The sequence below is a fragment of the Athalia rosae genome, chromosome 6, assembly GCF_917208135.1.
Source record: "Athalia rosae chromosome 6, iyAthRosa1.1, whole genome shotgun sequence".
Lineage (NCBI taxonomy): Eukaryota > Metazoa > Arthropoda > Insecta > Hymenoptera > Athaliidae > Athalia > Athalia rosae.
Genome location: NC_064031.1, coordinates 1,296,701 through 1,318,482, shown reverse-complemented (window position 1 = coordinate 1,318,482; position 21,782 = coordinate 1,296,701). Strand labels below are relative to the sequence as shown.

At 39.1% G+C, this 21,782-nt stretch overlaps 1 protein-coding gene across 1 annotated transcript in view; it reads left to right on the top strand.

The window, feature by feature from the left end:
* LOC105690744 (irregular chiasm C-roughest protein-like) overlaps positions 1–21,782 on the top strand; it is a 172,855-nt gene that overhangs the window by 70,157 nt on the left and 80,916 nt on the right. The window contains exon 5 of the mRNA XM_048657255.1: positions 9,102–9,157. Coding sequence (XP_048513212.1) covers positions 9,149–9,157 — 9 coding nt within the window. The 5' untranslated portion in view covers positions 9,102–9,148. The remainder of the gene's footprint in view (positions 1–9,101; positions 9,158–21,782) is intronic.

The following is a 21,782-nucleotide window of genomic DNA, read 5'->3' as shown; positions in this document are numbered from 1 at the left end:
AGAAGGGTTAAGGTAGTCGGCTGCTGGTGCAGGTTTAATATCGGGGCTATGTTGGATGTTGATGTTCCGGGCAAAGGGAATTTGTTGGGCGTTGACGTGTGACTGACAAGTCGAAAGCTTTGGAAAAGCGGGAGATGGGGATAACGGGGGACGAGCTCGGCGAGGGGCAGGGGCAGGGGGGGAAAGGGAGGTAGAGCTTTTGCGATATACGATCGCGATACCACGGGTACATCTACCTATATATGCGCGCGGAATGAAACGCGAACAACCGACCGCCGATTGACGCACAAAGTGAAGCTGGAAAAAAAAGAAGGGATTTTTCTTTTTTCTCTTTTTTTTTATTGGTTGAGAGAGAAAAAAAAAATTATATTTATAAATGATAATCTTCATCACGATTTGCGTGTTACCGATCTATGGAACGGGGTGTGTGTACGAAAAAGAAAGCAGAAAAGTCGATCGACGAATAAAACGTGAAGTTTGATAGACATTTTTTTTCACACAAATAAATTACGTATATAATTGGATGTAAATATGTGTATACGTATTTAAAAATTTGGCAAAAATGCGCGAGCGAATCCGGAAAACGATAGACAGCTAAGGTCGTTCGTCAAATTTACCCTTCCCACTTCGCGTGCGTTTATACCTTAGTATAAAAATCTATGTGATACGTGAAGTACATATATCGGCATATTGAATGATCTCTTTCTCAATTCGCTAGTTATTCAATCCCATTCGTTTTCCTTATTTTATCTTTTTTTGGTTTTTCTTTCTCCTTTTTTCATTTTACTCCAGATCCTGTACGGTTGTGTTATATAGGGCGAGGGTGAAAATTGGAGCTTTATCGAATTATGAGAAATATACATGCGGTCATACATATTTACTAGTGTATACGCACGTGTGTGCGTAGCTGTGGTATATAAATTCTAATTATTTTCCACATAAAGGTTTCGACCCTTTATTTTAATCGATAACTAATCATCTAGGCGTCTGATTAAAAAATTGCTCAAGCCTTTTCGTCTCAGAATTTCATTTTCTACCAGATGCAACGATGGCATCCGTTAGTTCCGGGATACCACCGTGAAAATAATTCAAGAAAAGTGAGATACATAGGTGTGCGAGAAAATTTCATTCGCTTCCAGCAATTTGTTACACACCCAGGATGTGTACCAGGATCGCCCGGGGCTCGCTGCAAGACAAATAATACGTTCTTCCTTTTGTTTTACGAAATTATAGTTCAGTTTTTTTTAGTTTTTTTTCACCCTCTTTTCTTTGAGCCACTACGTATTTCCATACGTACGCGCACCCAGGTACTTCGCGTATGCATAGGTATGTATCCACTGTGCGGATGAACATAGATAGTCGCACGTATAACAGACGCGGGAGGGACGCGCGTCCTGGCAATCAGTAAGGATACGGGGGTGCCGCGTCGCGGTAGAAGTTCCGGGTGGAAATTGCAGCTGGAGAGTTGCGGCTGTTGTGTTATGCGGACGTGGAGAAAGCAACGGGGAACATGACGCCGTACCTGCGTTGCGTTGGTTATTCCGTTGGTCGGAATGCGCGCGGAAAGCGACTCGGAACATGATAAGGGCATCGCGGTGGGGGATGAGGGGGGAGGGGGGAGCTTCGTAGGGTGGCTGGAAAAGGGGAGGAGGTCGGGGCTTTCGCGCGGGGTGTGCAGCGGCGCCGACGAGAACTCGTCCTGCAGGACGTCCGAAACGGAACCTCGGTAATGGAATCAGTCACATCGTGCCTAGAATCCTCGAAGGGCTCGCGTCGCCACTGGTTTTCACACAATTCCCAAAAGTAAGAGATATCTCCGTCCTTTCTTTTTTCGCCTTTTTTTTCTCCCTGTCTTCCAGTTCCTTTTTTCTTTTTTCTTCCTCCTCGCGCCCTCTCTCTTCGCCTCCATCTTTTTTTTCTCCCTCTTTATTTCGTCGAGTCGTGTTCTCGGGAGTTACCTGTAATCGCAGAAGGGGATAGAAAAAAAATCGAAGGGAGCAAACGACGAAAAAAAACGTAGATAGCGAAGATTGAGATGTACGTAAGGATCCGGAGGATGTGAAAAAAAAAAAGAAACAAATCAACAAACAAGTGGAGAATCGTTTGAATTTTTCATTTTCTGCATTTCAATATTTCCTCACTTCTCGATATTGGCGCGGTTTTGATTTCTCGATTTCTTTAGCTGCCTGTTGCAGTGGGTGAAGAGGGGGAGGGGGGCAAGGGGATGAGAAAGAGAACAATCGGGAGTTCTCTTCTTTTTTATTTTTGATTTATCCTATTTTTCTTTTCTTCCGCAAGCTGCGAAAGCGCTACTACCGAGATTTCCGGCTGTCCGATATATAACTTAAGTAGAAAACCAATTGAGACTGATAGAGTGGGAAAGGATTGGCGCGGGAATCTTATCTAAAAAAGGAAAGATAAAAAAAAAAATGGAAACTGACGGTTCGAGGTTCATCCCGTAGGATAATACATATATCTATCCGTATATTCATCCGTCTTTTTCATCCCCGCACACTGTACATACGTAGGTATACGATATCCCGTTAAAATTGAGGAAATATTACGAGGATCGGATCGATCCGTGCGATTCGGAAGTCGGATGAGGTTCTCTCCTCTTCTCTCTTCTTCTTCGTCTTCGTTTTATTTTATTTTTCTCCTCCTCTGACCATTTTTGATCCGTTGGCGCAAATTTTATCATCTCATACAAATACAGGTATACCGCGTGTACACCGTACGGTATAACACAAGCCGAGGAAATTGCCGGGGAAAAATTCTAATTTTCCGCGAGTCTAAAAATGGAGGGCTATTACCTACCTACGTGGGTATATATTTATGTGTATAGCGTACCTATACCGCTGAGAAATTCAAATCGTTATTATACGTTCTAAGGATATCCGGGCGACGTTCTGCTCAGAGAATTGACATCCGGTTCCGTTATTTTCTCTCCTTACCCTCGTGTATTTCTGGCACATTCGTACACGTGTACCGCACACGTATACGAGTACACACCACACGTGCGCACGTTCGTACAAATAAAATACACGTGTATTTGAAATTGTAATTTCGGAAAATTGAGATGATTTTTATTTGCTAGAAAAAAAGGAGACAAACAATTATTCACATAACTTTTTGGCGAAGAAATAAATTTCTTCTCATTTTATTTGGTGTTTAATTTTTTTTTCCTTTTTGGTTTTCAACGCGGTAATGAAGTGGAATGATAAAGCCTGCAGGATATTTTAGAGAGAAATGAAGAAAAAAATAAAATAAAATAATATATCGTCAAGGGTAGACGCGAGTGGTATTTACATACCTTATTTACTATATTAGAAAATATACCCATGTATATACAGCGTGTGTAAATTTTACTTATTCACATTTATGAAGTATACGGTGTACGTGTTGCATGTACGATTTTGTACATATATTTATGTACACATACTCTATGTAATATACATATTGGGAATTGCCTGAAATTTAACCCGCACCGGTTATGGCCATGTATGCGATGATCAAACATTTGAATTTTGGTTAATTGAATAAATATTCAATTCGTCGCGCCCAAGCAATTGACGCTGGTCATTTATCATTCATCGGGTTTTCGTGGGCCGCGTAATTAGATTACTGTTGTTCTTTCTTCGATTAAAAATCTTCTTCAATTTTTTTTTTTCTTCTTTTTCTGTCCATCTTCTCCATTTCGCGTGTGCCCGTACCCACACCGGTTCTTCGTTCTCGTTATTACCACCGTCATCGTTATCGTTATCGTTATTATCAGAGAACCTGCGGGGGATGAACCTTTGGCGCGAGTTTTTTTGTTTCTTGCAAGAAGGAAATTCCTTCCCTTTAATTTCCTTCGCTTCTCCTTCTTACTACTCCTCCTCCTCCTCTTCCTCCTCCTGCACGCTGCTGCCGCTGCTGCACGCTTCGTAACTTCGAGATTAGATTTAGTGACAAAGTTTAAAGTTGAGACTAGAACGGATCTTTACGACGGTGTAAAAGTGCTAAATTCACTGCTCCAATTCCGTAAATCTCAACCTTTTGCAGCTCTACCAAATTTCTTCTCTGTATTTCTCCGCTTCTCCGCCATCTTCTATGTGCATCAAAACCACCGATTGCAGTATCTGCAGGTCTCACGCTCTGGAAAATTAAAAAAAAATCCATCGTCAAAATCGCCCCGAAATTTTTATTCAATTCCTACCACCGTTCGTGTCACAACCGAGATTTTGATGTTTTACTTGTTCATATTTTCATCTTCCCCGCATTCTTGGGATCCGTCCTAACGACGAGAATGGAAAAAAAAAAGAAACGGAATGCACTTCACCCCCTTGCGGTATTTTTCACCCTTCGATATCACACGTGTTCGTATAACCGCGTAGGATATACCGTACCGCGCACTCGTATTATCGCGGCAGTCAGCTGTCTTTTATCGCTTTTCTCCGAGCACATAATGTAAAGTTACATATGTATCCGGTGTATGTACGTATACGTATGTATATATATCGGAGGAGATCTCATCTTAATTGCGCTTCTCTTTCTCCGTAGTCTCTCTCGTTTTCTCGAAGCCCATCCCCTCCTTCTCCTCCTCCTCCCTCTCTTTTCTACCGACGTTGCCTCATTTCCCGACAGCCCTTAGGACCGTTTTCCCTCCTCTTATTGTTAGCTCTTTGTGTAATGTATGCTGAGTTAATTAGGTGAGCTCCAGCTGTGCCCGAGCTCCCGTGTATTCGCCGGCGTATAGATATACGCTACTTTTCGTTCTCCTTATGCTCCTTATATACTCAACTACCTTCGCCATTTTATTTTTTCACTTTTCCCTTATACCTACTTCTCGCCGTTATCTCTATTTTTCCTGCGGTATTTCTTTGTTCTTTTCGTTACCGTCAGCTTCCGCTATCAACCGTTGTTTCATCTCGTGCGTTGTTTTTGCGATTTTTCTCTTTCATTTTTTACATCGATTTTCAACGACTCTTACCCAGTCCTGCGAACGCTTTCTGATTTTCAAAATTCGATGAAAAAACGAATGAGTCGATAGAAAAAGGGAAAAGAAAAAAAAAATGAAAGAGACGAGACCGATTCGAGATATACTATACGTACGCGTATAAGCCACTCGAATAATTCGGGTGAAAAATCGTTTGATCTTATCGAAAGGTAAATTAGAGTTGATTTTTTATTTACAACGTGTAAAAGTGAAAGAAAAAAAATCACCCTCCATCGATTGCCCTGCTTTATTCGGCGTTTATTTATCTATTCGAATATTTTTTATTTCATTCCATTCTGTCATCATCGATCTCCCTTCTCCTAATCACCCTTGCGGTTCGCGTCTATCTATAGGGGTGAATAAAAAATTTTTATTCCCTGCATATGTGGAGATTTTTTTTTCATATAATAAATACTATCTTAACTTATTATTAGTTTACACTACAAGATGCAACAAAAATAAATAAATAGATGAATATTCTGATCTCGAGTTCTATAGGTTTTTCGAAAGGGGATGAAAAAAAACTTTCTTGATGTGTTTCTTAGTTTTTCACGTACGTATATATACATATATATATCTCTAGAGGATTGGTTTTTGGGATCCCCTTTTATAACTTGGTTCCAAGGTTTTAAAACTCATGAAGAAAGTTTTTTTGAATAATAAAAAAGAAGAGAGAAAGAAATGAAAAAGAAATAAAAAAATAAAAAATAAATAAATAAAAAAACTTGCTTTCCCAAAGCGGTGCTTTTCCACGTCTCTTAAGCAGCAGCCACCCCGCCAACCCCGCCGAGCTTTTAGTCGTTATCCCGCATCCCTTACTCGGTTTTTATCGCACCTGGTTACTTCCGACGTGTATAGGGTATATATACGTATACCCTATATAAAAGCTCCATCGAAAAACCGTCGAGTCAATCGTCCGGTTCCCTAATCGGAGTTAAACTTCAAGAGTTTAGGTAAACCTGTAGTAAGAATAGTGGCCTATATACCTATTTATATACATATGTATAGCAAGTGGGTAAAACTGTCTCACCTCATTTAACAAAATTAGTCAAACTTTTTTCATTCCTCCTTTTTTTTTTTCTCCCCTCGAATACCCTCGTCGAATGTTTTTTTAAACTAGAAAATTTACGAAAATCCTTCGAATTTTTCGTAGAAATTTTTTCTCATCCTTTGAATGTTTAAATAACTTTAAAAAAAAAAAATAAAATAATCAGAGGAATAATAAAATACAGACCTGCCTTTCGTCCCTTTTGTGACTCATCGAATCGGCCATTCCCCGTTAACCGTCGTCGGTAGTCCCATTGAACTTTATTTCACCGACGAAAAATCAACCCCCCGAACCGTGATTCATTTCGTATACATTCACCTAACGGGTACAATATACGTATACGGGTGTACAAATTCAGCTAGTTTTTCGCAAACCCCTTTTTTCGCCGCCATTATTATTACCGTCATTATTGTTTCGATCTCCTCTATTCTCTCGTTTTCACATCTCCTGATTGTTCCGAGGAGCCTCGCCCTGCATCACAATCGCACTCGCGGATCCGGGTCCCACTTCACATGGCCAGTAACTACCTACATTTGTTCTTTTTTGCTTTTTATTTTATTTTTTTTTTTTTCGACGCACGCAGTTTTCTGCACGTATTATTACTTATATTTGGGACGTATCGGCTGAGGGGTGAGCTTTTCAGTGAAAATTACACGTTAATTTCTTTTTTTCTTTTCGTTCATTATTTCTCTTCTTCCTCTTTCTCTGTTGATTCTGTTCCGTGTACCGAATTTCTGTATGTGTGTATAAAAAACGAGGAAAAAAAAAACCCTTCGATTCAAACCTCCCACAGTTTTGATTCTCTTCTTTCCCTTCGGGATCAAACTGTCAGGGCTTATAATATTATACGTTACCCATAGGTAGGAGGGACGCGTGTCTCTGAAATTGATCGATCATGTGAAATTTTGAAACGTACACACTACGTGTGTAGCGTATAATCATCCCCTGTGTAATATTGAATGTTACTACAAAAAAAAAGTAATCAACCTCAGCTCTTTGCTATTTTTTTGATTTTTTTAATTTTGATTTTTCGCTGTTGGTTTTTCATTGGAGCGCGATCAAAGAGGTAAAACAAATGCGATGAAAAATGCAATAATTAAACCAATCAATAAAAATAAATAACTGTACACGAGCAATTTATTCCTTTTCTATTTTTTTTTAAGAAACATGTTTTTCTGTTTGCAAATTATTTATTTTTTCATTTCGTTCATTCATCGATTTTTATCGCAGTATCCGCTCGTGAAATTTATTACACCTGCGGGAAATTTTTGATCGGTAAAAAGAGATGAGAATTAAATGAAACAGAGAATTTAAAATAATCTTGTACGTCGAGCGTCGCGACGCCTTTTCGAGTACGTCTTACTTAATTCCCTCTTCTTACTTCGGTCCCGCTCAGTGGCTCTTAATTATTTCTACGCTCAAGATTATTCGGGTTTAGGTATATGTTTAATAGGTGCGTACGCGTGCAGGTGTATATGTATATATATAGGGTGGCTGTATATAATGTACGTGCAGGGTGTTAATTCGGCGCTACGTATCCATCTCGCGATGCTGCAATGCGAGCGGAATGGACGATTCTGGTTAATACTTAAAGAGTGTTGATTAAACATGGCGAACTATATGGCGGGCATAGCTTATCACTCCCTTTCATGGTTTATTAACTTTATATCCCCGTGTATATCCACGGTATGCAACTTTCCATTTTACACACCTTCTTTTACCTCGTGTTCCTTTTTTTTCCTCCTCCTCCTCCTTCTTCTTCTTCTTCTTCTTCTCTTTTTACTTCCACTTCTCTACCCCTCGGCTCTCATACCCTCCCGCCCCCACGGCGGTGCCACTTGTTTCCATAGAAGTTTTAACTTCACTTAAAAATTTCACACCATTTTTCTTCCTACCTCTACGCGTTCCGTCTTACGCGACTTAAACTTTAACTCTCTTTCTCCTTCTCTCTCGTTGCACTGGCTATAAAAAAAACTAAAGCGATATAATTTAAAGGGGATGGAAGGTATAAAAAAATTAACTTCTTTTTCTTCTTCCTTTTTTTTTTTGTTACTCTTCTTTTAAACGTTTTACAGTTTTTCGTACACATGTAACTATTTGCTATTTTTCAATGTGTGTTTTTTATTTTCTATCGGGTTCCAAAATGGATTCACATCGATTTAATTCGCGGTTCGGTTATAGAAGAATTTTGGAAAACGGAGGGAAAAGAAAACGAAGGAGAGTGAAAAAAAAAAGAAATTTGCAAAAGGAGCGAATAGAGGGGGAAAAAAAATTCCGAAAGCGGACTGCCAAAAACAGAAGAGACGCCGGTTCCTGTATACCACTGCGAACCTGCGACCCTATTATATCGCAGACCAACTCCTCCCTCTCTATTTTTTTTTCTTTTTCCCTTCCCTCTCTATCCTTTTTTTTTTTTTTTATTTTCTCTTCACTCGTCCCGCCAGGATACCGACGTCCGTTTTCCACCTATCCACCTACATATCCGAGAGGGTAGGTGGATAGGTACGTACCTACGTATAAAGTTATACCCCGCGATCGTCGAGAAGAGAAGAGGTCGACGGGACTTGACGTTCGGAAGAGAGGAAGATTCGTTTATTCGAGGGATTCCACGGATTTCAAGATTACATCTTTTTACGTTACGATTTTCTATACCTTTGGCGGCTAACGTACACACACGTAGACACACACTTCGCCACATACGCTATACGTAACACAAAGAAACGCATACACATGTCAGTTCCGCACGCGATTTATCCAGACGTCTGTTCGTCCGACTGTCTCTCCGTCCCTCCGTCTTTCGTTCGTTCTTATTTTATTTTTTTGTTATTATTTTTTCTCTTTTTTTCTATCTCCCGCCGTCGCATCCGAGGATACTTTTCCAAAGGACGTGCGCTCGCTGTGCTGTATACCACGTGTCTTGAGATGATTTTTTTTTTTCTTCTTTTTTTCTTCTCAGATCCTGTGCACCCGTACAGGTGAATTAACGTGTATTATGTACGGTGTATTTTGCGACAAACCGAGGCGACCCTTGAGTTTTGGTGATTTTTTTTTTTCTTATCTTTGCTCTTTTTGTTACAGGATGGAAAATTACACCGCTACCTGTACAACGGAGCGCCGCAGTGGAGATGAATTTGGTGAGTGCGATGATAAAAGTTTTTACTCAATTCGTTTATTGGATAATTTTAATTATGTAATTATTCAGGTGTGTGTGTAGATAGTAGATATATTTCGAGCGGTTTTACGGCTTCGTTTATTATATACCATGGATATTTCTTACCCCGAACATTATAGGTATGTAGAAGGTGAACTCGAAGTTTATAAAACCTTCGGAAATATTATTAATGACGCTTGTAAATTTTATGACAATATTACACGTTATTTATGGGGGCAACGCGGTATAGTGTATTAAACTAACTAATTTAGTTACCAATTTTACCGTATCATACCCCTTACGTATATATACTTTATATTTATGAAGATATATATACAATTCTTTTCCGACGACCCGCCGCCCTTACAATATACGTACAACATGCGAATCATTAATATCGTTATTGTCTTAACGATATCTCCATCGATACATTTCTTCCCCTTTTTTTCTTCTAATTTTTCTTCTTCTCAACGACATTGGCTGCAACGGCGAAATAATTGTTATACCACGTGAGCTGTCTGAGGGAGAATAAGAAAGGAAAAAAAACCGAAAAATGTCGCGACGCCTTTTTTATTCATTTTTTTTCCCTTCGTAACATTATTATTCTCTTATCATTTTTCGTTTCCTTGCTATATTTTGTCTTCTTCCTTTATTTTTCCATTCTGTTTTTATTTCCCTTATTTTTTTTTTCATATAGCTCGGAAATTTGGCCGTCGGAGCACTTCCTGCTTTTTAGGAAGGAAAAGGGAAATAAAATGAGGAGTAAAAAGTGAAAGAGAATTTAAAAAAAAAAAAAAAAAAAATAGAAAGGGAAAGGGAAAGGAAAACGCGTTCGGTTTATTTCGTCGTTGCGCCCGCGCGCTCCGTCAACTCACTCGGTGGGACGAATTTTAATAAGGGAAACTCAAGGGGTGAGACGAAAGAAACACGGTAACATCGCGCTTCCACCTCCCCTGGACCAGCGGCGCTACAAACGCCACTCTTTTCAGGTCCGCGGGAGGATCAAGAATTCAGGATCTAAGCGAAAATTCAGGTTATATAGGTTACGTATATACATATATATTTTATGTATATACACAGCTTCTGATAATGGACATGAAAATTTCCCTCTCTCTCTCCTCGGATAATACGCGAATCTTTTCAATTTATTATTTCCTCTTAACCATCTTCTTTTTCGTTCCTTTCTTTTTTATTTATTCTTCTTATTCTTCTTCCTTTTCTTTTTGCACCCCGACGTCCTACTTTGTTTCACCCGGTTGTTACACATCAGTCGTCTCGATTCGTTATTTTATTTTGATTTTTGGACTTTTTTTTCTCTTCTTCTTCTTCTGCAGCCCTTCTTCGCGCAGAGATCGAAGATTTCCTTCAAACTTTCTTTCTTTCTTTTTTTTCTTTTCTTTTTCTTCTTACTACCCCTGGAGCAACCTTTATCAAACTAATTTTCGATTAAAGATTTACTCTGTAGATTAAACTCGTCAAACCTACCCTAATTACACAATCCTTATAATTGCTACCGTTCGTTGATGCTTACGCTGATCCTCATCCTTATCCCGATTTTGATCATCGTTGCTCTTTTTCCCCATCTGCTATCCCCTTTTCACCTTTTATATTATATACTGAATTACATATCTACCCCCACTATACTTCTTGAAACCAGGGAAATGGTGTATCATCGTAATTTCGCTCCTAATTACACGTCAATCTTTATCAACTCGAATAGTATTATAAATCGTCATTTTTAGTCGCCATCTCCGATTAAAATCCTTTTCTATCCCTCTTAATTTTATCATAATTCTTTTTTCTTATCCTCCACTTATTTTCAACTTCATCTCTATAATTAGCGATCAATCGCAAGTATGAAAGTAATTCGATCAGCGTTCTTATTATTGCCTATCCTATCGTTAACATTCACAACGACGGGCGAGATTTTTAAGGAAGAAGAAAAGAAGCCGCAATCAAAGTGTCGAGATACTATGAGCAGCTATTTCGGTTGGTTCGCGTGTTAAATTAAACGAGTTTCCTTTATATACATATAATACGGTACAGTGCAGCGCGCGACGACAGTGCAGCGAGGTGTGGAATGAAAAATAAAGCGAAAGAAACGAAAAGGAATGGAGAGGAGGTGAAAAAAAAAAGAAGGAAAGTACAGGAGAGAATAAGATGAAGATGAGTAAAAGGGAAGAGCGCGAAAGAGGGGAGCTGGGGGGGGGGGCAGAGATAAGTAGCTGAAGTATAGGTGAAAGAAAGGATGACAGAGAGAGCGAGAGAAAGGGAGTCTGGAACGAGGCGAGAGAGGGAAGAGGGAGTCCCGGCAAAAAGGAGAGAGAGAAAAAAAGACTGAAAATCGGCGGTAGTGGGATTAAAGAAAGGGATGTTCGTTCCCTTGGCTCCCTTAACGCGCCCGCGACTCGCTCGGCTACTTCCTGGTTGGCAGCCTTGCGTCACTTGAGTGGAAACGCTGAACCAGCACTCAACTCGACTCGACTTGACTGAAACTCCGTCGACGTCGACGTCGTCGTCGTCGACCGCTGCGGGCTCTGGTTTCTCCCTTTTATTAAAGCTCTTTGGCCCCATCGCGCCGCTCCAACGTCTCTCTCCCTCCTCCGCTTTCTTTCCTCCTTTCTTTTTCTTTCACCCTTAGAATGGTACGGAGTACGAACCACCCCGTGTAATAGGTACTATACATACATACACATCCTGGAGGACGGGGCGGGAGGGGGGTGGGGGTGGAGGGGGCGTCGTCGCGACGCCTTTTAAAAGTATAAAACAATTTTGCGAATCTCAAAGGTTGCGGCGTCGCGACGACGACGCCTCCACCACCCCCCCCCCCCCCCCGCCCCCCTCATCTTTTGTCTCACTTTCTTCACCCTCCTCTTCCCGACCGACGATCTCTCCCCCACCCCCGCGATCTCACTCCCCTGAATTTGATGCGGAGCTAACCGAGAAACGGTCGCGACGCCGAGCGAAGATACACGAAAAAAGTGTACGTTGAGAGAGAAATCAAAAATGAAAACGAGAAAAGGAAAGTAAAAAAAAAAAAAAGCGGGGAGAGAAGGAAGAGAATGATTTCTGATTTTTCTTCTCATCTAACAATGGCGTACGTTACTTCTGAGACACCCCCTATACCTGTAGTGTATCCTCCGATGGTTTTTGTCGTAGGATGGAATAGAAATTGGACTTTTTATCTACCTTTATGGTATGTATTTTAGTATACTATACGCGCACCCAACCCATATGACCACGTAGTGCGTATACGCGTATAGGTGGGTAACGCGAAATCAAAGAATAAAATCGTCGCGCGTAGGGATTGCTTTCCATTGATCTCGAATTGGTACCAATTTGGAGAACCTCGACGACCGATCGCCGCCCTATACCGTACGCACTTGGAGTTTTTTTTTCCGATCCGTCGACGTGGAAACGGACATCGCGCGTGTATAAGCGCAGGTCGCGTGTACGTGTGTTGGTATCTGATATCTCTTTTGTGTAAGTCCTTCTCTCATATACGATTGAAAGTATAAACGTAAGAATGAAAAAGGAAAATGAAAGAAAAAGAATATATATAAGAATAGAGAGGAGAAGTATAAGGAAAGGAAAAAAAGAAATGGGAAATTGAGACCTGCGATTTATAGGAAATAGACCCTTACTTCCACGTTTCTTGGGAATAAAATCGCTTTCCTTTTCTCTTCTTTTCTTATTTTTTTCATTCTCTCAACTTTCCTTTCCTCATCGTTATTTTACCGTTACACCGTACGCCTATCGCATCGTATACCCCGCAATTTTGGATCGCGAAATGTAAAAAAAAAAAGTAAAAAAAATATGCAAATCGGTCATTTTTTGAACTAGGAAAAAATCAAATCTCCAACGAACCGCGACTTCCAACTGTAAAAAACCGATTCATGCGACACAATTGGCCTCCTCCTCTTCTACTTTTTTTTTTCTTCTCTCCTCTTTTTTCCTCCGATCTTTAGCATCGTTTTTTACAGTTTTCATCGCCGATGTGCGCCACTCCGCGATGCAGGCGGCGCGGAGTAATCAAGTGCATCTCCCGTCTGATCCACCGCGATTATATTTGGTCCTTTTTTTCTCTACCTTTTTTTTACGTCTCAGCCGAACCCAATTTTTGTTTCATCTGCAGCCGGTCATGTACACGTGTGCGTGTATCGGATCAAGAAATCGGTAAGAAGCGAGGGAAAGAAGGGGATAAAAAAAAAAATCGTAGAAAATCGATCGCGAGACCAATCGACGAACCAATTAGGTACAATCAAACCGACCGCTAATTCGCTTCTGATTTCTACACCGAAACTCGTATTATAAAATTCTTCACGTAGACAGGTGCGCGTGAACCATTGGAATTATACTGATTTTGTAAAATTTATGCGTTATTAATTACAATATTAATATTTCACGCGATACGACTACCTGCACTACCGTTTCATTCGATCCGCATTTTAATTTAATTTTCTACACTCTCTATTTCGATTTTCGGTTCCGTACCACTTTCCCATCTCTCTCTCCCTCTGTTTCATGGCTTTTTTTACGGTAGGTGTAACGCATGTACGCATATCGTGCGTAGGAAACTGGTTAATTTTTTTTCTCCAACTAGTTATGTAAAAATCCAACTGTTCGTTTATGAATTTTCGTGTAAATATGATTGATGATCTTACAATCTCTCGACTCAAAAGGCAGCTAATTGGGCGGAAGCCGATCACGTTGAAATAACGATTCGTTAGTTTGGTCTGAATTGAGCTTTCGTTTCTCTTCGACGAGATAGATTTTTCAATTTTATTTGTAGCGAAATTCCGGCGCACCCAAATCGAGAAAATCGAATTATTACCCACAGGGATATCTTGGTTTATCTTCAGTGAAATTTGGTAGGCGTAAAATACATACGTATATACATGTAGAGTAGGTATGTATTTACTCATATATATGTATATCAGGGGGTGGTTGATGGGCCCCGAGGCGCAGCTGCGGCGGTGTCAAGTTGCCCAAATCTCTGGTCTTATCCTGTCCGTTTGTCTGTCCTTCTGTCCGTTTATTTCGTCCGCGACTGTCGGCCCTTCGTTACATTATACCTATGTACTTGCATACATATGTATTATTTTAAATATATATATATATATATATATGTACGCAACATTTATACAATACCATACATCACTTGCGCCGTTGAATCCGAGAGTTCTAAATCGCGATGACCCATGGGCCATGTATATTTGTACATATGTATAAATAGCTGAATGTTACGTATACAGATGTATCGGAGTTTTTGGTGAGGCAAAAAGTGACCCGTGTTTCCTCCCGAAACCCAAGATGATATCCAGGTCACCCGCTTAATAATCTTATCCGAATGCTAACTAGCTCTCACGGACCGAACGAAATTTTCGTTGTACATATTCACCCCGTATTATATACGTACGTACGTATGTATATTATACACGTAGATATATCTACTCAATTTATGTACACAAGTTCATAATACGTTCTTCGATCTCTTTGGAATATAAACTCCACAACTCGAAACTTGAAATTCGATACTTAAAACTTTAAACTATATATATACCGGCTACCCCGTGATGTAAATAATGTACATATATTTATTTACTTGCTCAATATACACGTAGCTATGTACACTTGCACAGTGGCGACGGTGAAGGGGGCGGGTGAGGGAGGGGGATGCGCGATGCCTTTCTTGCCTCCAGGGAAATTGCCCTCAGGGAATTCGTCGAAAATTGGCGACCCTTGAACTCCAAAAGAAAATCGTCGCTAGATGTATATTCGTTATTATGTACCTGTACCTGTATACATTCGAAATATATGTACAGGGCGATAAGATGTAAATTCACACTGAGAAAATCTTTTCTCTCTTTTCTTCAAGTGCGACAAAAAGTGCGCCACGGTTTTCGGATATTTTTTTTCTTCTCAATTTTTGAATAATCGATGAAACGTACGTTTAACACTGTGAAAATTCCCGTACACGTGCACAACCGATTTGCACTGGATTTATACGATTCTCGTACAAAAGTGGAAGGATTTCTTTCTCTTTTTTATTCTTACATTTTCTTTCTTTTCTCTCGTCCAATTAAGTTCTTCTTTTTCGGTGACTCTAAAGACGTTGAAATTTAATTCGAGAACAAAAGATAATGAGCGTTGTTTCGTCAAGAATTTAATTAACCCAAAATACTCATTATACACGTACATACATAGGTATATCTGGTTACGTATGTATTCAGATATGTAGTACGTACATACCTATCGAAATATATACTGCTGGCGTATTTTGATTTAAAGAATATCGCCTTACTTTCGCAAAAAATGAATTTGAAAAAAAAAGAAACATACGAATTTGATTTACATTCACGTTTTTTTGCCTTCAGCAATTCAAATTCCTTCGAATCCTTTTTCTTTTTTCTATATTACACATACATGTATGTAAGTATACCTTTGCGTACAGTTTTATATAAAACGGAATTTCAAATCAGTGAAAAGTCCTCAGAGACATAGAAACACTTTTTTATGTAATTTCCAGTATACTTGAAGCTATACACATAATATATAAACCTCTGCGTGTGTTAGGTGTGCAGGGTGTCCCAAAAGTAACGGACGCCATTATTGCATTCGATAGAAAATGAAATTCTGGAACGAAAAATCCTCAGCCATTTTTCGCTGAGGAATTTTCGTCTCAGAATTTTATTTTCTATCAGATGCAACAACGGCGTGCGTTACTTCTGTGATACCCGGTAGGTATGTGACGTGATATACAAAGTGTCGTGTGTAAAATAGAGTATACGTATTTTCTCTCCCGAGGGAATGAAAATTTTCTATCTTTTTTCCCCCCGTTTCTTCTCGGAGCGATTTGCGACGTTGAAAAATATTAATTTATTTACGCTCACCGCCCGGAGAATACGGGTGAAATATACATACACAGGTATGTACAATGCGCCATGTATACCGTAGGACATTCGACGTGTACGTAGATATCAATACATGGGAGTAAAGATAACTCGCAATCGATAAATTCACACGTGACATCATCGCCGTCGTCTTGATTAAAAATAAAACGTTAAAAATAAATATCATCCGACACGAACAATAATGATTCCGGTATAAGAAAGGTGAGGAGGAAAATCAAAAAAAAAAAAAAAAAAGAAGTAAAATGAAAATTTCATTTGCATGGAGAAAATGAAAATTTCTTATTAAATGTGTGTGCAGCTACTGTTGCCGTGTTACGCCCGCGTCCTGTTTAGGGTTTTAAGGTCGCCTCCCGGCCTCTGGGAAACGAACCTCAACCAGACGACCTCTTATTCCCGTCGTTTCTCTCTTTCCTCTCTTTTTACCAAATTTCTTTTCGTTTTTTTTCCTTTTTTTACCCTCTGTTCTTTTTTTTCTACGCTCCTCATCGTCAACCAGGAGTCATACATACCTACCCCGTTAGATATATATACGTATAAAGCCACAGCACGGCCATACGTCACATCCGCCGCATCTGTGCATCACCATTCATTTTTCTCCTCATTTTTTTTTTTTGGTTCTTTCTTTTCCTTTTTATTATCATACTCCCTCGCCGCATCTCCGTATCCCGTTCTTCTCTCATTTTATTTCATTTTATTTTATTAGTGATTTTTTTTCCCCCCCCCTTTTTTTTTTGTTATTTTACTTTTCATTTATTTTCTCTCTATATGCCTCGACCACATGACGCTGGGCTGCTGCTGCAGTCGTCGACCCATCTGCAGCAGAACTCTGTACGCGAACATCATCACCTGCGATTGTTCTATTTATTTATTTATTGATTAATTTCTTTATTGGTTTATTTAATTTTTCTCTTCACTCGAACGCTTCGTGTGTAAGGTCGTGTAAGACGAAAATGAAAAACTAGATTTATGGTTCGAAACTTTATCAAGAAGTACAAAGATATAATCAGGTGAAATTAGTATCATTTTCGATTGAGGGCCCACTTTGGAAATCGTTTTTCCAAATTTTATTGTTCCTAGTTTTCAATTTTTCACCTACGCATTTTAATTTCGTTATCGTGCAGCTGGATAATTCTTGTTAGGAAGTCTACATACTTATCTATATGTATACCTATATACACACCTATATATATTTGCGTTTGACTGGCGTATCAAAATTGACGTGATACGGAGACGATAAAAGGTTTTCTCCCTTTTTCGAACAGGTTCACCCCCGGCGTCCTCTTCCTTCTCCCCGCTTCTCCCTTTGTCCCTCTTTTTGTTTTTTTTTTTCTCCTCTCTTCTTATACATCCCACTCCCCCCACAGCTCTGTGCATTAAATGACAATGAGCTTTTTGTTAGCATGAAAATTCCTTCAATTTATCTCTATATTATCTCGGAAAGCATTTTTGCAGGGTTTTTTTTTCTTTTTTCCATTCGTTTTTTTCTTTCAAGCGTCCCTTTTTTTTCTCTGATAATTTTTATCACTCTTATTATATGGAGTTTTAGCTCTCTCCATTTGTACGAAATGACAGAAATAAGAAACAGAAATAAAAAGAGCAAAACTAGAAAATCGGAATAGATAAAACAATAATCGTAATCATCGAAGGAAGGGTACAAATATTACACAAATTTGATTTTTGTTTTTACTTTTTGATCCTGATGCGGGTGACCCTTGAAGCGTGTACAGTACACCCAGTGTATGCAGAGCAGGTGACAATAATCTTTGTGCGTTCTATGGGCGGGTATTAGGCGTATATCGTGTGTACGAAAATTCTATTTTACGAAGCGTGTAAGTAAAGGTTGAGGAAATTTCGAGCGAGAAACGAGGAGTTTGAGCGACGAGGCGTCGCGTCGTCGACGCCCTCCGTCTTCTTCTTCGGCGTAAACGCGTAAAGATGGGGGAAGGAATCGCGAGGTACCCACCCTCGTAGACGTCGTCAAAGACTGTAAAATCCTATTATCATTCAAACGGACTAAAACCAGCCACCTGAGCAGGCACGTACCTACAATATACATAGGCTATTATACCCACGCGTATAAAGAGGTGCGTAACCCTTACGTTAGGGTGGGCCGAAAATAAAAAACGAATGATTTTTTTTTGGTTTTTCTCCATACAGCGAATAAAGTTTGGGATCTCGATATTAAACTCGAGAGATGCCTCTTCGTGCAATTTTTTGATTCCCGGTTCAAATAACACGGGAAATTTTTTTTCATTCTCTTTGAAATTTGAAAAAAAAAAAAAATACATACCCTTGTAGGAAATTTAATGATCTATAAAAAAGGTCTGATACGACTTTTCGCTGAGTGGACTGGTCAGAAAGTTATTCGAGGTACTCGAACCTCAAATGGCATTTCATGAGTTCTATAATTTTTTTTATATTCCATCTCGAAATAACGATTCAAAAAGTTTGCCCTTTTCGGATCACATATTTATCGCATATGTTCTGAATTAGTTTTTTTTTTCGAAAGATCAATGTTTTACAATTTTGAAAAAATCATTGAACCTCGAGCTACCCCTCAAAAAAATTATTTTTTCTAAACCGATGTTAAGCTATTACTTGTATTTTCATAGGAGATTTTAGTTTTTTCGGGCCACACCCCAGAAAATTTTTTTACCCGTAAAAAAAAATCAGAAAAAACTAAAAAACAAAATGAGGGAAAGACGAATGGAAGGGAATAATATTTAGTACGAATGTTTACGGCAGACGTCGAGTCTAAAAATCCCTGTTAAACGTAGTGAGAGAAACATACGAGGGTGACGTACGGTATAAGCTATACTATATGTTAAAAACGTGTGCGCGAAGTTGAGGTTTTTAACGGGTAAAGAGGGAAGGGTGGAAAAAGCGACGAGGGGCGAAAGGGGGAGGGAGGGCCGTTACATAATCTCTTGTACCCAAACGAAGTGGAGGAAATATATTGCTATTTAACTCGCGCTTCGAATCCGCTTCTGCACTGCAGACGTTAATATATGCGACAGACGTTTCGTTGTACGCCTCAGGTTTTGAAGAAGAGAAAAAAATAAATTTGGAAGAAATAAAATAATTCAACTACGAGGTGTTCGTGACCTGCACGGTCTCGCGGAGAAAAAGCGTTCTCAATTTTTTTTTCCAATCCGATTTTATTTTTTTCAGATTTTCGTCGTAACACTAAAATCTATATTATATGAACGTATACTTTATGATAAGGTGCAGCTTTTAACGCGCCACCAACCCCTCAATTTTTTTTTTCATTATCTTCCATTCCTCGTTCTACCTTGTTCTCTTCCTTACTTGTACATTGTACGCGGGCATCTATAGGTCGACATTTTATTATTTCTACGTAGAGCGACCGACTAACATCGCGCGGAGAATAAGTGAAGAAAAAGAGAAATGAAAATTAAATGGAAAATAAGAAAGAAAAAAAAAAAAAATGGAAAAAAAGTAAATTAGAAGAGCGAGAAGGCTCGCGGAAAACAATGACGCGAGCGAACGGAAAACTCATAGCTTAGAGTTCGAGGAATATATAGTATATTATATATATATATATATATATATATATCTATTCTACCTGCAACTACCGTGTGCGGAACAACCCCATCTCTTCCTTCCTTTCTTTATATTCCATTTCTTCCTTCCTTTTCTCTCTCAACTCGGTTCAATTTTTTTTCCTCTCGCTTCATTTCTCCTCCATTTTCTTTTTCCCTTAGGTACTATGCGTGTATGCATCTGTATACTACTACCTTTTTTCATCGAGCGAGGAAAATTGCGAGGAAAGAAAGAGGCAAGAAAACGAAGAGAAAAAAAAAAGAAACCAATTAAGAAGAAACTTAAAGTCTCGCGATTGTTCTAGTTGTATAATAGTTGTCACGTGCATAGGTATGTATACGGGGTAGTCCGCGTAAAAACGAACACGTTTCAAATTACACAAATAAAAAGATTGCGTTTTCTGCGTCCACGAATTCGACGCCTTCGTTGAAGTTTCAAGTTTTTTTTATATCATCGTCGTCGTCGTTATGTGAAGAAGTGCGAATTGAAGAAGTATAAAGAAAGAGGAGAAAAAAAAGGGAAGGAAAGGAAACGAGTATAAAAAAAAAAAAAACGAAAAGACGAGAAAGAAATAAATGTGTGATCATGAATTCCGCAGACAAGCATAGTTGATTTCGTCCCGTTCGTCTCCTGTGTGCTATATATACGGGAATTCCGCGACGTCTTCCGGTCCAAAAGATCGAAAAAGAAAATGGCAGGAGAGTAGGAAAAAAAAAGCAACCAAACGAAAAGAGAGAGATAAAATTGAGGCTGGATAAAAGAAAAAAATTAGGAGCGACAAACGTGTCACGATACGTGATAAAATATTTTTGCGAATCGTTTTGTAGAAATTTGAGGGAAAAAAAAAAACATCAATCTTTTAATTATTTCGTTTCATTTTTGAAGGATTATAATCACCGTGTAACACACCGCACGTTGATCTGCGTCCATAGGTATAGCGTTGATTTTTCGATGCGCGTGTACAAAAAAAAAGGAGTAAGAAAAAACCAAAACGAAATGAAATAAAATAAGAATGTACACGGTGCCTCGTAAGATGGCAATTTTTCGAAGTGGTCTCGCGACAATATGTATAACCTCCATCGTCGCTGATGGCCCGTTTCGTGCCTCTCGGTCGCCTGCAGACGAAGGGATGAGGAGGAGAAAAAGGAAGAGGAAGAGTAAGAAAAAGACGGAGTGGGAGGGAAGGAGAAAAAAACAAACGGTGAAAAAAGAAAAATAGAACAAAATAGAAAGATAAAATAAAAATGATAGAAACGGGGGGGATGAAAAAATAGAGATAGAAATGTAAGGGGATAAGGAAGGTTAAGGAAGGAAGTGTATGAGGAAGGAAACGAGGACTCTTAAGACTCGACCCTCGCAGCCCTTATACGCCCCCCCTCACACTCTAACCCCCTCATAGAATATATGCCTATTAGGTATACATATATACGTACGTATATAGATGTACATACACCTATTCCATCGGTATATAACGATCTACCGAAATCCACTAGACCAGAGTAAGCGATATCCGGGATACTGATGTGCAGTTATTTCGGAAACCGGCCTTTTCTTTCCTCCAACATTTTTTTTCTTTTTCATTTCCTACGATTTTACATCCCCTCCACCGATCAGTCCTACTCGACTCCAATATTTTCTAGATATACCTACGCAAAGAAATTCGTTTAATGTAGGTACATATAAATGTTTGAAGAATGCGAAAAAAAATTATTTGAAAATGATCGAAGATAAACCAAAGGATTTTTAAAAAGTGAATGATTTACCGAATCACGATTTGTCTATTCATTTGGAAAAAGAAAGAAAATTTCAGCAGCAATATAAAATGGAATTATAAAAGAAGAAGAAGAAGAAGCAGAGAAAAGAAAGGAAACATTTTCAGAATGAAAAATATATACGAGAATGTAACGTGAAATGTTGTACGCAGAAAGTTTTTCTCATGTGCTCCAGCAATGAGGAGGAAAAGAAGGGTGAAAAGGTGGAAGCACGTCGCGTTATGGTTTTCCATGGGATAAAACGGTTCTCTTCATTTCTTCACTCGGTCCACGAGTGCAGAAAAGCTCGGTGTGCGCTCCGCTGCAAGCTCGTTGATATTATTTTTTTTTCTTCCTCTCTCTCCTTTTTCATTTTCTT